Below are 14,887 nucleotides of genomic sequence, written 5' to 3'. Positions count from 1 at the left end.
TGTATGTGGTCTGGAAGGTTGTATAAAATACCTCCACTAGCCTGCTAGCCATGTTACTTCTAGAAGTTGACTTTTCCTTTTTTTATTTTTTATTTTTATTTTTTTGAGACAGAGTCTCACTCCGTCACCCAGGCTGGAATGCAGTGGCGTGATCTTGGCTGACTGCAACCTCCGCCTACTGGGTTCAAGCAATTCTCGTCACTCAGCCTCCTGAGTAGCTGGGATTACAGGCACGTGCTATCTACCACTCCCGACTAATTTTTCTGTATTTTTAGTAGAGACAGGGCTTTGCCATGTTGGCCAGGCTAGTCTCGAACTCCTGACCTCAGGTGATCCGCCTGCCTTTCCTCCCAAAGTGCTGGGATTACAGGCGTGAGCCTCTGCGCCTGGCCCCTTTTTTCATTTTAATATTGTTGTAGTGGTACCCAGAGTTATCATTGCTTTCAATGCAAACAGTAAGGATATGTTTCAAACATTAGATAGGAGTCACTCTCATGTCATTATCCTACCATATCATTTTTTTTTTTTTTTGAGACAGAGTTTTGCTCTTGTTGCCCAGGCTGGAGTGCAATGGCACGATCTTAGCTCCCTGTAACCTTCACCTCCTGGGTTCAAGCGATTCTCCTGCCTCAGCCTCCCGAGTAGCTGGGATTACATGCGCCCACCACTACACCAGGCTAATTTTTGTATTTTTTAGTAGAGACAGGGTTTTGCCATGTTGGCCAGGCTGGTCTCGAACTCCTGACCTCAGGTGATCTGCCTGCCTCGGCCTCCCAAAGTGCTGAAATTACAGGTGTGAGACACTGCGTCTGGCCCCTACCATATTTTTTTTAATGCAACATAAAAAAACTCACAGAACATGTAATTTAGGGGATGAGTATTGCATTTCCAAAAAAAAAAAAAAGCTACACATAAATTTAATTTAAATAACAAAGTCCTCCAGTACCTTCAGTCTGAAGAGTTTATAAATAGAGACATAATTACTGAGGATTTTTCTATCATACCACCACACTTCACACACACACACCAGAAGATACATTTACAGGCTATTCATCATATAGATCTTCTTTGACTTCAATATGGATCACATGATTAATAATCCTCAATTCCTTCATGAAATTTTTTGTAGGACTCCAACCGTGTGTAATCATGCAATCTGAGTATTCCAAGCAACTTTATCAAAACTCTTAGAACAAAAAGAAAATAGTCAGACATGGAAGAGAAAAGTTGTATTTGTGACCTCCTAATAAACATCTTTTAATCCTCTGCAGCCAAAAGTCTAGATACAATTTTATGTTTGAAGCATGGCAAACCAAGCAAGGAAGGAAGGGTTTGTAAGGTACTAACTGAGGTTTTGCAGAAGTCTGGCCCCAAAACCCATACTGTCCACCATCATGCTATACTGTCCGACCACCATTCTGGGAGTCTCAAAAAAATTGTAAGGATTTCACAAACTTCTCAACACAAAATATATTTCATTCGCTTTTTGTAAAAATTAAATTTTGTGTGTGTGTGTATTTTTATTATACCACCACACTTCACATACACACACCAGAAGATACATTTATTCACAGGCTACTGATCATATAAATCTTCCTTTGACTTCAATACTGGTCACATTATTAATAATCTTCAATTCCTTTATGAAATTTCATATCTATATTAATGAAAATAATAATCATTAATAACCCTTGGAAAACCAACCTCATGTATTTATAAATATAAGATATAATCATATTTCCTAATTTAACAATTCATCTTAGCAGCCCTTTATTGCTGATATTGACTCTGTAATACCAGCACTTTGGGAGGCCAAGGTTGGAGGATTGCTTGAGGTCAGAAGTTTGAGACAAGCCTGGGCAAGATAACAAGATCCCATCTGTAAAAAAAAAAATTGTTTTTTTTTGAGATAGAGTCTCACTCTGTTGCCCAGGCTGAAGTATAGTGGCACGTGATCTCAGCTCACTGCAACCTCTGCCTCCCAGGTTCAAGCGATTCTCCTGCCTCAGCCTCCTGTAGCTGGGATTACAGGTGCCCGCCACCACACCCGGCTAATTTTTGTATTTTTAGTAGAGACAGGGTTTCACCATGTTGGCCAGGCTGTTCTCAAATCCTGACCTCAGGTGATCTACCCGCCTCGGCCTCCTAAAGTGCTGGGATTATAGGTGTGGGCCACTGCGCCCGGCCCCCACAAAATATTTTTTAATTAGCTGAGCACGGTAGCATGTTTATTTCTTCTCCCCTTCCTTTTATTAGGGTGACACGTGATATATAAGAAATAAAGAATCACAATATGTTTGTGTTCTGTTTCACACATCAACAATAATTTACTCAGCCTCTAGGTGCCACATATCATACCAGGCTCCAGGAATCTGATGGTGACAACACCTGACTATCAGTGCTTTTATGGCACTTACCACCTAGTAGGAGATGTAATCAAAAGGAGATCTAATCAAAAGATCCTAGTAATCAAGATATCTCGTTAATAAATGGGAAATCCCAGCCGGCTAGTACTGTGAAGGAAAGGTGTCTACTCTGAAGCTTTGCAAGTATAAAAGAATGGGATTCACTGGGGTAGGCACTGGCGGAATCAAGTGCAATTAAAAAGAAGGATCCAGAAACAAAAAGTTATGAGTGAGTAAAATCAGAATGCTTTAATTAATAGAACTGTATAATTCCCTATAGCAGAACTGTAATAGTAATAAAAGCTATCAAGATAAAAACTTACCCTACTATAAAATGTAGTCAGTCAACGAAAACGTTTACATTATTTTGAAGAGCTATCCCAGTGGCTTCTTCACGTGATGTGGGAATGCCATCATTTAAGCAGAAATTAAAATTCACACCAAGCCACAGTGCTCTGCAGCCTCTGGGCACATTTACGGAAAACATAGTGTGGTTTTGGGTGGTATTTTGGCATTTTTAATTTCATGAACTAAAATGTCTTATTTAAAAAATTAAGTTTTGAGTAGGAAGCATTCCTGGTATTCCTTTTGCTACTCCATAAAGTAAAGCACTTAATCTCCAATAGCACCACTTGAATCATTGCTGTAACCCCCTTGCCTCCCTGTCATCCTTACACTCAGCCTGTCCCCTGCCCACTGCCCCTGGTCCTTGCCCAGTAGGCAGTGCTCAGATGTAGAGTGAGGGGGGTAGGTACTTACTTCCTTTGCTCAAGCAGGGCGATTTCCTTTTTGACCTCATGGTATTCTTCTGCTATTTGGCAGTGCTGTTTGAACACCTCCATGGATTCCTCAGAGTCATGACAAGGTGGCAGGGGCTTCACAAACAAGAAGAAGAAATTAGTCCATTTCTTTGCATCAGGATAAATTACCAACCATTTTGCTCCGCTGATGTTCTTTAAACAAAGGTTTTTTCTTCTTCTTTTTTTTCTTTTTAACGTGAGAACAGCATTGTCAGTCAACATTCAACAGAGTTCAGCTGATTCTATTTGACTGAAAATAGAGAGGTGGACAGATAGTCTCCACATTCATCTCCCAGTGTCATTCATGGGCATCTCAGGCCTGAGCCAGAGCCCTGAAATCCATTACATGTCAGTTACCTGCCTTGTGATGGAGTAAAAATAAGTCTCCCAAGGATTCTACAGTACTCCCTGGAAATCTTAGACTTTACTTTAGAGAAGAGCAGTGGTGGGGAAATAGTTCAGTTGTCTGTTTCAATTATCCCTTGCTTTCTGTTTCTGTAGCCAGGAGCTCATCTTGCAGAGTAGAGAAGAAAAGCTCTCTTCTGAGAAATGCATCTGGGCTAAAGAAAGATGCTGAGCCAGAAATAATGCTTGCAAGGATTAACCAACCTGTAAGAAAGGCCGGATCCCCCTCCCCCTAAAAAAAAACCATCCCTATAAGATTCATGTTTCTCTTTTTCTCCCATCCATGAAAGAAGCAAAGGCCAGCGTGGCAAGCCTTTCTGACCGCAACATGGTGAAAACCCTACTTCTAGGAATTATTTTTAAAGAACGAGTTTTCCCCAAGTTTATTTTTCTAATTTCTTGTTTAGCAATGCGTGATTAGAAGTACTACTTTTAGGCCAGGTGGATCACTTGAGGCCAGGCATTCGAGACCAGCCTGGTCAACGTGATGAAAACCCATCTCTACTAAAAATACAAAAATATGCCAGGCATGGCGGGGCCCACCTGTAGTCCCAGCTACTTAGGAGACTGAGGCAGGAGAATCGCTTGAACCCAGGAGGTGGAGGTTGCAGTGAGCCGAGATCATGCCACTGTACTCCAGCCTGGGTGACAGAGTGAGACTCCATCTCAAAAAAAAAAAAAAAAAAGTACTACTTTTAGGAATACTAGTTAAGAGTTTTTTTTTTAAATCACCCTTTTCAATTATATATAGAAAAAAGTATATAAAATCGGAGAAATATCAGTTTATTGTGAAATAGGCTCTTCAATCTTATCCTTTCTTCACAATGGTCTCTCTCTATATATAAACTATGTATCTGACAAGGTCATATTGTCACTAATTTTATATTAGGAAATTGAGAACTAATGAATTTTTTACTATTTGTTCCTCTCATTATATTCTTCAAGGACACAGATTTCTATGGGTGTCATATTTATTTCTGTGATCCCTCCCATGATGTAATAGAAATTCAATAAAGTTTACTGTCTGATTGATAGATAAGATGACCTTCCCTATTTATCATGAGGCCTCTGGGTAGAGATGTTTAAAGGAAATAAAATTCTAAATAGATTTAGATCAAATTTACCTTCACGTGGAACATCTGTTATGTCCTAGTTCATGGAAAATCTAATAATAATCATATTAGGTAGCATCTTTCTCTACTGCCCATGAACACATTCACAGCATAAACTCAGCCTGTTGGAACCATTATCCCTTTCTATACGGGATTAAATTGAAAAATAATGCACAGTAGTACTACAGTATAACTCGCCCCATGAGATAAAGCTGTTGCCAAAGGAATTCAGAACTCCTGGCTCCTCCAGTCTGTGCCCCAGAAATCGCTACCCACTCATCAATTTTCACCTGTTACACTGGCAACTTACCAGGTATAACAGTAAGGGGAATGAAAGCAATTTATTCTGGGCACCAGAGCCAAGCTGTTAAATCATCTGTGCCCTGTGAAAGGATTTGCCTCCTGGAAGGCCCTAAGACTCTACACATCAGATCCTGTCCTTACAAACACCACACAGGCTATACTCAGTTGAAACAAGAGCTCAGTACGTGTAGGTACCTGAACCATGAATTCAGCACAGTTAACTATGTGGCAGCGAAAAAGTTCTAGAACTCTGCATAAAGGATTCACAACTTTAAGAGAACATAGAGAGCAGCCGTGTAAAGGGAGATATGTCTTTTGCTGCTGTAATTTAAAAGGAAAACTGAAAAGTACATTAATAACTTTCTTAAGAAGGGAGAGGCCTTCCCTGCCTCATCCCCAGCTTGCCACCTGTAATGATTTTTACTAAGTGGGAAATGTTGTCATTTGTTCTTTTTTTATTACTGGCACCTCTTAATTGTGGGAAATTCAAGATGTTGTTATCTATAGGTAGCATGATCATGCCACTAAGGATATGTGATGATAGGTAGTACATATTTCAAGATATCCACGTGTGCTTTCAGCAGCATGATCATGCTATCTATACATAATAATATTTTCAAGACTTCCCATCATAAAGAAGGGACAATCAAAAAAGAATAAGCCTGAAATACTTTGTATCCAGTTTTCAGGGAGTACAAAGATTCCAGGGGTCATTTCAGCCTCTGGATCCTAAAAACTAAGCCTTCAACTTGACATAAAACTCAGCACCACTTCAAATGTTCCAAGTTTGTATGAAAACATTAAAGAGCAATATAGATTTCTATTTTTTAAGCAAAGAGGAAGGTTATATTGCATAACCCACCAAAACATTGTAAAATTCTCTCATTAGTTGCCATAGGAAGAGGGAAATAAGGAATTGTTGTTTAATGGGTACAGACTTTCTATTTTGCAAGATGAAAAAGTTCTGGAGATCGGTTGCACAGCAATGTGAATATACTTAACACTACCAAACTGTACACTTAGAAATGGTTAAGATGGTAAATTTTACCATATGCGTTTTTACCCATAATAAGAAAAAAATCAATGCAAAAAAAATTATTTCATTAAACCTTTCTGCTGTCTCTAGCCCATCTTCTAAGCAGTGCTACCAGGGTTACCTAGGAGAGGCTGACTCCATTTGTACTCAATCTTTTGCTCTTTCCCAAATTTCTCCCCAGAGAACTTCAAATTTCTCACCCCTTTATAATCTCGAGCTATTCACTGGTAACCCCAAACATTGTTGAGCAAATCAAAATGCTCTCCGGTCAACGGAATCTACTGTTCTTAGAGGGCAGTTGACATCATTGGCCATTTACCCCAGCCAGGAAACTGATCAAAGAATTTGCTTAAATATATATGGTTCTCGTCCTAGCAGGAATTCTGGTGAATACAAGTATTAAGATATTCAGGTTTTATACCTAATATAAAAAGTGGCACTATAGAATAACGTGATGTGTTGTTCCGTGTAGGACGGAATAACTCTCATTGCTTTGTGATATAATGTGTGTATGTATGTTGTATCATCAGGTCCTGACTAAGGGTAATCCTCTCTTACCTTACCTTTTGAGAGGTAATCCCTCAAAATAAGAGACAATATATGGCCAACAGTATTAATCAAACACAAGCTCCTGCCTGAGGAAATCGATTCTTAGAATTCAAGAATCAGGTTTCCAGTTTAAAAATGGAGTGTCAGTATGCTTAAGTAACATGACATGTAAAACACTGGCACTCATGAATTAATCGGCTGTACGTGGGTTTATGTAACACATGCTCAAATTAAAAACTGTAAAATAACTTAAAAGAATACCTGTGGGTAACTAGATGAGAAAACATCTATTAACTTCTTGGAATAAAAGAAACACTATTTCAGTTCTCATTGCTTGATTTTGACTATTCTTGTCAGAGAGATTTTCATAGTTATAAGCCCATGCTGGGAATGGATGTACGATAAATAAACTCTTAATGTTGATAGTTAATTATTTTTCACATCAGGAGGGAAAAAATTCCCTTGTTATTTTCTCCACAATGATGCTACATCCTCCAATTTTGGATACACTTATCCCACCTTCCTGCTTAAAGAATGAAATATTGCACTCCAAAGAAAACGAATCCAAAGATAGTTGAGTTGACAAATTGAAGAATAAAGATACTGCTAATGTACTAGAGCACAAATTCTGTGCGGTCACAGCAGCAGCTTTTCAGATGCACTCCCTGCCATCGTATCTGGTTTACTATACAACGCAGCCAGTTCTTAGGAGGTGAAATTAAGACCTTCTCCTAACAGCGCCTCAAGCCAACTTTGAAACACATGTTTCCAAGACACAGATTGGGGCTTGGGTGAGGTCACAGCCCAGGAGGAGATACTTCCTCCTCACCCCCTTTTCCTCCATCTCCGCCTCCTCCCGCTGCCGCCTGAGGATGGAGCTTGCAAGGGCTTAATATTTCATGGCAGTGCAGCGTGAAGGAGCTGCTACTATCTCTGGTATCCGCCCCAATTATCAGGACCGATTTAACAAGATGAAGTAAGAGAGAAACCGCAGGGTCCGGTTCCAAGAATGCCGGGTTGAGCCACACGGCGCTATGGTGCTTTTCTGCTCTCTGCCTGAGCTTGCCGGTTCATAGCAAGCTCCTCCCGAAGTGGATTCCACTCCCTGGAACAGACTCCATGGGGAAGGACCCAGCCAAGCCACCCTCGGCTAGGAGCAAAGCCGGCTCAGGCGTTTCCGTTTTCTATTTGGCTTCTGCGAATACTACTGGCCCCATCGTCTTCAAAAATGTCAGAATTTAATTTTCCTATCCCAGCTTCCCACACAGGAGATATATTTAGGAAGCTAAACATTCTACACTCGCTGAGCAGTCTTTGTATTTATTCCTTGATTCTCAGGGTTACCTACTTTGGGGAAAGATGGGGGTGTCTGATTTAAATTTACATTACATTGTAATGTCTTAAAATTAACAAGCATCGTTTGTTAAAACTGAGAGGAAAAACACAGTCCATGCTGATTTCGATATCTAAGAACTATTATCTTAGAACTTTAAATATTTTAAGAAATGACATTTATATAGTATCTACATTACAGTACAAGTTGAGCACTATCAATTATACTACAGAACTTATACATCATGTTACACTGGAGTAAAGTATATTTAAGTCATTTCTGTTGAAATAAACAACATCAAAAGGAGAAAGAACACAAGAGTAGCAAACTTTTTGAACAAGCCATACCCAAATGACAACTGAGCTTCTCAAAACAAACAAACAAAAAATTAAAGGCATTATTGAAAAGCTCCAAAGTATCTATATATGTTTTCTGTGTGGACACAGCAATCAAAGAAAAATTGCAGTATACGATACTTTTCAATGTGTGTATGAGAGAAAATGTCAGCTACGTCTGGTGCTTTCTATGAGAATATACCCTAACCACATTTCCAGATGGATGTGAAAGACCAGTGTAGCAGAATCCTGGAAGGCTAGACTTCTTCATTTTCTATCATTTTCATTTCCCAGATGTCAAGCAATATATTGATGCAAAATCTAAAAGAAGTTTTCAGAGAGGCTGCTCGGATAACAGGATATTATGGTACACAACTGAAGCTACGAAATTGTTTATTTGTGGAGGTGACATCAGTTTCTGGACTTATCAGACTCTGTTAGTTCAGTGTGTGCCACAGAGACACCTGTCACTGTCATCTCAGATTAGATAGGAGGACTTTAAGGAGGGATTGAAGCTATTGCTCAATTTGGTTAAAAAAAAAAAAGTCATATTGTTCTCGAAGCACCTTGGCTTAATGAAAAGAAGAGGGCATCAGAACTTCTATCTCTAACTTAAAAATTCAAGCAGATGTTTTTATTTCATTTTACATGAATAAAAATAAATTACTTATTCTTAAGTATTTCATTCAATAAATAATTTCACCAGAGAATGAAATTTACATTAATTGAGCAATTATTTTGTCAAGGACTGTGCTAGATCTACTCATTACTGTATTTAATTCCCACAACAATGTGAGATTGATATCGTTATCTCCACTTTGCAGTTGAGGAAAGTGAGCTTTCAAGAGAGTAAATAACATGCTGAAAATCACAAATTTAGCTGAGATCCAAATCCAGGCCAACCCAATGCTAATGCCCATGCCTTGGTCATTGTCATTCTTATTAGTTATCATGTCCTATACCTGACAATAAAACATATTTCTCATTCCAATGCAGTTAAGACCACGTTATAGCATAGTTTTGGATCATGTGTAAGTCAAATCATGGTTCCAAAAACATAACATGCTTAAGCAGTAAGACAGGCTTGGTCTTGACCCAAACCCTGGGACCATGAAAGGATGCCACCATCTTTTAGAACAGAGAGAGACAAGTCAAACAGAAAGAAGCTGAGACCTGAAGAAAAGTAATGGCTGGGTGCGGTGGTTCACATCTGTAATCTCAGCATTTTGGGAGCCTGAGGTGGGCAGATCCCTTGAGCCCAGGAGTTTGAGACCAATCTGGGCAACATGGCAAAACCCCATCTCTACAAAAAATACAAAAATTAGCCAGGTGTGGTGGCATGCACCTGTGGTCCCAGCTACTCAGGAGGCTGGGGTGGGAGGATCACCTGAGCTTGGGGAGGTCGAGGCTGCAGTGAGCCATGATCATGCCACTGCACTCTGGCCTGGGTGACAGAGCAAGACTTTGTCTCAAAACATAAAAAAGAAAGAGAATAGTGATTTTTCATTCATTCTTAGAAATGGACATAGAATTGGGCATCCTTTCTTCTGACTATATCATCTACACTAGCTCTACTCAAATACTGTCCCTGATGGGCATGGGAAATTTAGAAACCTAGTCCCAAGAAAGGAATCTTCACAAATAGAACTGACCTTCCACCTACCCCTGGACGGAGGCCCAAGGCCCACAAATGAACATTATAAAGAGATGTTCATTTTAACACCTACCTTCTCCTGCGGTCTCTTGCTCAATATTTTGCATTAATACAGACATCAAGAGAAATGTTTTTCACTGCTATTCTTGCACAAGGCTTTTTTTGGCTTCTGTGAAAATAGAAGCACTGCAAATTACATGCTCAAACTTGTCCACATTCTTGGCAAAACAACAGAAAAATCCTGGGGGTCAAATTAGTGATTGAGTGTCTACCAAATAGCTATTTTATAGCAGCATTTTATAAACTACCAAAGCATGTGAAATGGATATCAGAAAGTCAGAACAGATTTTACAAGGTTATTCTATAACTACATTATGGCAATCTTGCAAACCAGAAACAAACAAAAAAAGTTTCCACCTATCAAAGTAATTTAAGCAGCCTGTATATTCCTTAAAAAGCGTAAGGGAAAGAAGGGAATAGTAAATGTATTTAGACCAAAATTTGGCCTCAAGTTTCTCATCTGTAAAGTGGAGACAAAACAGTTAGCTTACTCATTATTGCAAAGATCAAATGAGATCATATGTAGGGAAACACCCCTTGCCTAATAGGTACTCAGTGGCTTCGGTGGGATTTAAATCCGAGGTTTTGCAGAGAATGGGGCTGACAATACCTAGCATCATCTATTTTCCACCAAGAAAATGTTTAAGTCTCTGATAGAGGTAATCAAGACTCAGTTCATTCTCAAGCAAATAGTTGCAACCACAAGGCACTTCATATGCCTTTGTAACCCAACTTTTACTCTTCCATAGTGGATGATGATAGTCGATAAAATTCCAAGAGCCATTACTGTGTAATGAAAGCACACGAGACTGACTATAAAGATGGCCTGCTCCGTGTAATAGATTGTTCCTTTTGTACATAAAGCATTTTCACTGCTTTCAATACAGAGACTTCCTGCAACAGAAGGCTTAAATGTATATGCTTACGCTAAGTATAGAAATAAAAATCTGCTTTTAGATGTCATCTTCTATTAGATTTCTCCTCCCAACCATCATCGTCTTGCTGTTTAGTCACTCACGCCCTGGAGTACAGAACAAAGATAACAGGCAACAGCTCTAGACAGAGGCAACCCTACCCAAAAGCCTTGACAACTGGTAAATGTTTGTAACACTCACTCCTATCCTTCATTCAACAAACAAGCACTTACTGAAATGTGTTTGGTTGTATTGCTGGTAACACACTCTCCATTCACAAAGAGATAAAGCACTATCATACTTTAAGGGGGAAAAAAAAATCAAAACCATGAGCCAGAAACTACCCTCTCAACTGCCTAATTCATTAAAGATCGATGAAGATGAAATAGTTTCATTGGAATAAAATAATTAAATAGACTTAATTTCTAATATATGTCAAGTGGAATTAAAGCTATAAAATTCAAATGGACCTGGCAATGCTTTAACAGAAAAATTATCTGGATAATTGCCAGAGCTACTGTGAGTCTTGTGGAGAATGATCCACGAGCCAGAGAAGACCATTAAAGTTCCCAAAGGAAAAAATGTTGTTCCAACACAAAAAAAGTAGAATTAATGATCCATAATTTGATGAGAGAACAATAGCCTGAATATGCTTTTAGTGTTTTATTTTCAAAATATGTTTACTCCTTATTTTCACCTGATTTCCGTGATAATAAAATAGCTTTGACATGACCATAGAATAAAGAGGAAAAAATGTGACTAGGGGAAAAAATAGCTATTAGGTTGGTGCAAAAGAAGTTGTAGTTTTTGCCATTACTTTCTTTTTTATTTTTTTGAGATGGAGTCTTGCTCTGTTGCCCAGGCTGGAGTGCAGTGGTACGATCTTGGCTCACAGCAACCTTCGGCTCACTGCAACCTCCGCCTCCTGGTTTCAAGCGATTCTCCTGCCTCAGCCTCCCTAGTAGCTGGGACTATAGGTGTGTGCCACCACACCTGGCTAATTTTTGTGTTTTTAGTAGAGATGGGGTTTCACCATATTGACCAGGCTGGTCTTATCCACCCGCCTCAGCCTCCCAAAGTGCTGGGATTACAGGTGTGAGCCACGGCACCTGGCCAATGGCATTACTTTCAATAACAATCCCAATTACACCACCAGCAGCACATATACAGCCTCTCTGTGAGAACAGAACCTAAGCAAGAACTATCATTTGCAGTGTCAACAGACCAGAAGAAAATGCAGGCCAGGCGCCGTGGCTCACGCCTGCAATCCTAGCACTTTGGGAGGCTGAGGCGGGCGGATCACTTGAGGTCAGGAGTTTGAGACCAGTCTGGCCAACATGGCAAAACCCCGTCTCTACTAAAAATACAAAAATTATCCGGGCGTGGTGGCACATGCCTGTAATTCCAGCTACTAGGGAGGCTGAGATGGGAGAATCGCTTGAACCCAGGAGGTGGAGTTTGCAGTGAGCCGAGATCACATCACTGCACTCCAGCCTGGGTGACCAAGGGAGACTCTGTCTCAAAAAAAAAAAAAAAAAAAAAAGGAAAGGTAGAGGGAGGGCTGAATTGTTCTTCATGCTGAAAAGAAGACATATTGGTGGGGGTGGGGGAGGGAGAGACTATGGTTAGAAATTAGAAGCCAGGAGAGCTGGGTTGAGAACCCTGCATGGAGGATAGAAAAAAGAGGGAGACGTGATGGCTGATAGCTAGAGAGGAAATTTTAGGGGACGACAGAGCTCTTTTGACAGCTGTGTGGTGATCAGTGTAACCCTCCGACCTCCTATACAATTTTCAGTAATACCTACATAACTGATAATGCTCTGTTGAGCAGCTTTCTGTTGGAAAGCTGAGACAATGCCCAGGACTGCTACAAAGGTGAGAATGAGGACTCCTCCAAGCGGCCAGGTCACACCTGAGTCACCCTCAGTTGGTTTTTAGAGACCACCCTGGCAGTAGAACACCAGCTCTTCAAACCTGACCTGGTTGCTGCCAGGTTTTTAACACAGTGCTCTGCGTACTGAGGTAAGAACAGAAGCAAACAAAAAGGAACACTATCTTGGCTTGCAGAAGGGCTCATTCTTAGTTCTTCTTCCACCTCTGTTGAGGGCTGTCCAGGAATAAGAATGCCAAACTCAAATGACGTTAGGACACAAGGCACACCCACAAATGGGAAAAGCTGCTGTGTATAAGATAATAGGGTATGTCAGGGCCTGTTGGGAACTGGAGGTTACAAACCCCTCCTAAAGGCTTTCAAAATCAGTATTTAGGAGAAAAAAGTGGTGACTAAGAAATGTCTGTGTACAGGATTCAAGACCCCTATTGGACTTGCCTAAATGTGACTACAAAGTTAAGTATTCAAGTGAACGGCTGGCCCAAGGCCAGTATCCTGGTATTTTAGACAGAACCTCTTCTGAAAGCCATTTTTGCCTGGAATCACCATGGATAATCTAAAGAAAATTAAAATGTGATAAATGAGCTCCTTTCAAATAATTCTGGTGTATTAAAATATCTTTCAACAGATCACTCAGAAACTACATATACAAAATAATTTGTCATGGGTCCAACAAGTCAATTTTCAGTAGGTTTAAGTTAAAATAGTTATATTCCATTAAAAGTTGTCAGAGAACTGGGGAAGGGGCAGGGAACAGAGAAAGGAAGGTTATTCCAAAGTCTTGGCAAACATGGTAAGTTTTCTCTGCAGAGTTTAACACTAAATCACTAACCCCAGACAAGCCAAAAATGCAATGACCTAGAGACAGCCATACCGAAGTAGAGAAGGGACCCGTCCTTTTCCCAGGCTCCAGAACCCCTTAAAAATAGGAGCCAGTTTATGCTATAAGCACTTGCTGTCCTGGTGCCATAGCCAGATAACCAGACAGGGGCATTCCATGAGGGCTTCAGCCTGACTTTGGAGCTCTAGAAATGTAATCCTTGATGACTTCAAAGCCCCACATTCTGGGTCCAAGTCAGTCTCCCCTAGTCAGGCCACTCTCCGCCCAGCTCGCTATACTTTATGACACGAAGGAGGAAAGAAGAGAGACTTTAGAAAAATCCTTACCTGTAGCTGCTGGTCTAATTCTGGAAAGACCAAAGGAATGGAGTCTTCAGGGGGTGTATCATCTAAAACAAGGAAATAAAATGATTCTTCACTATGGAGCTCTTTCTTGTAGGAGTCCTTGGACTCCCCCAGAGTTAGACCATCAGTATACACTGTTTCAGTCATTTCATCACTTCAGTTGGGGACAGACAGAATGTAAAGGACAATTTTGCTCATTTTCTGTACACACAGATGCGTGGAGAGCTTAGGTCGCCTGAACAAAATTTTGCAAGCAAATATCAGAATCCTCAAATGTCCAGGCTGGCAGCTCTCCAATTAAGAAGGACTGCTTGTCTTTCAATACTCTTATATTGGCCAAAACCAAAAAATATGATATGAAACAAAATGCTTTAACAAGGTGCTAATGAGGTGGCCAGAAGGACTTTAATGGGACAGGAGAACATGTTAGTGAAAAGTAGAAGCATTCGTTCTGCTCTGAATGACTCCAAGTGCCGCAAGCTGTGATGGTATTGCTGTCTGCTCCTACCACAAACCACACTAACAGGCAGTTAACCAGAAACTCATTCTGGGTTACAGTGAGAAGCAGGCAGCAACCCAAATGGGGCGTTTCTTTCCAATACACCAGGCAGCACTCCGATCCTGCAGCAGAATTCACAGCTTTGTTAGGGAGCGCCAGAGCCCAGAGAGTCCCGAAAGACCTCCTAACTCATGCTTACGTTGACTGGTTGGCAATAGGCAGCTGTTGCTGGATGGGAAGATGCGGTTCTAAGAAGCATTTGAGGAAAGCTGACCAAAATATGGGTCAAAATATCCAAGTCACCCCCAAATCTCTTCAAGAACATAGTGCTGACCGAGCCTTGGTGCTAGAAAGCAGAACTTCCATTATCTCCAGGTACTCTCTGGCTCTAAGGTCCATTGGCCAC

General features: G+C 40.4%; 1 protein-coding gene across 4 annotated transcripts in view; it reads right to left on the bottom strand.

Annotated features, from left to right (window-relative positions):
* The window catches only part of MAP3K7CL (MAP3K7 C-terminal like), a 48,335-nt gene that overhangs the window by 12,667 nt on the left and 20,781 nt on the right, over nt 1–14,887 (bottom strand). For all 4 annotated transcript variants that reach the window (XM_063702743.1, XM_063702742.1, XM_063702745.1 and 1 more), the window contains 2 exons: nt 13,965–14,026; nt 3,165–3,280 (listed from right to left, as the gene is read on the bottom strand). In XM_063702743.1, the coding sequence (XP_063558813.1) occupies nt 3,165–3,280; nt 13,965–14,026 (178 nt within the window). The remainder of the gene's footprint in view (nt 1–3,164; nt 3,281–13,964; nt 14,027–14,887) is intronic.

The sequence above is a fragment of the Gorilla gorilla genome, chromosome 22 (assembly GCF_029281585.2).
Source record: "Gorilla gorilla gorilla isolate KB3781 chromosome 22, NHGRI_mGorGor1-v2.1_pri, whole genome shotgun sequence".
Lineage (NCBI taxonomy): Eukaryota > Metazoa > Chordata > Mammalia > Primates > Hominidae > Gorilla > Gorilla gorilla.
The sequence above is the reverse complement of the archived record's forward strand: the minus strand, read 5'-3'. Positions and strand labels throughout refer to the sequence as shown.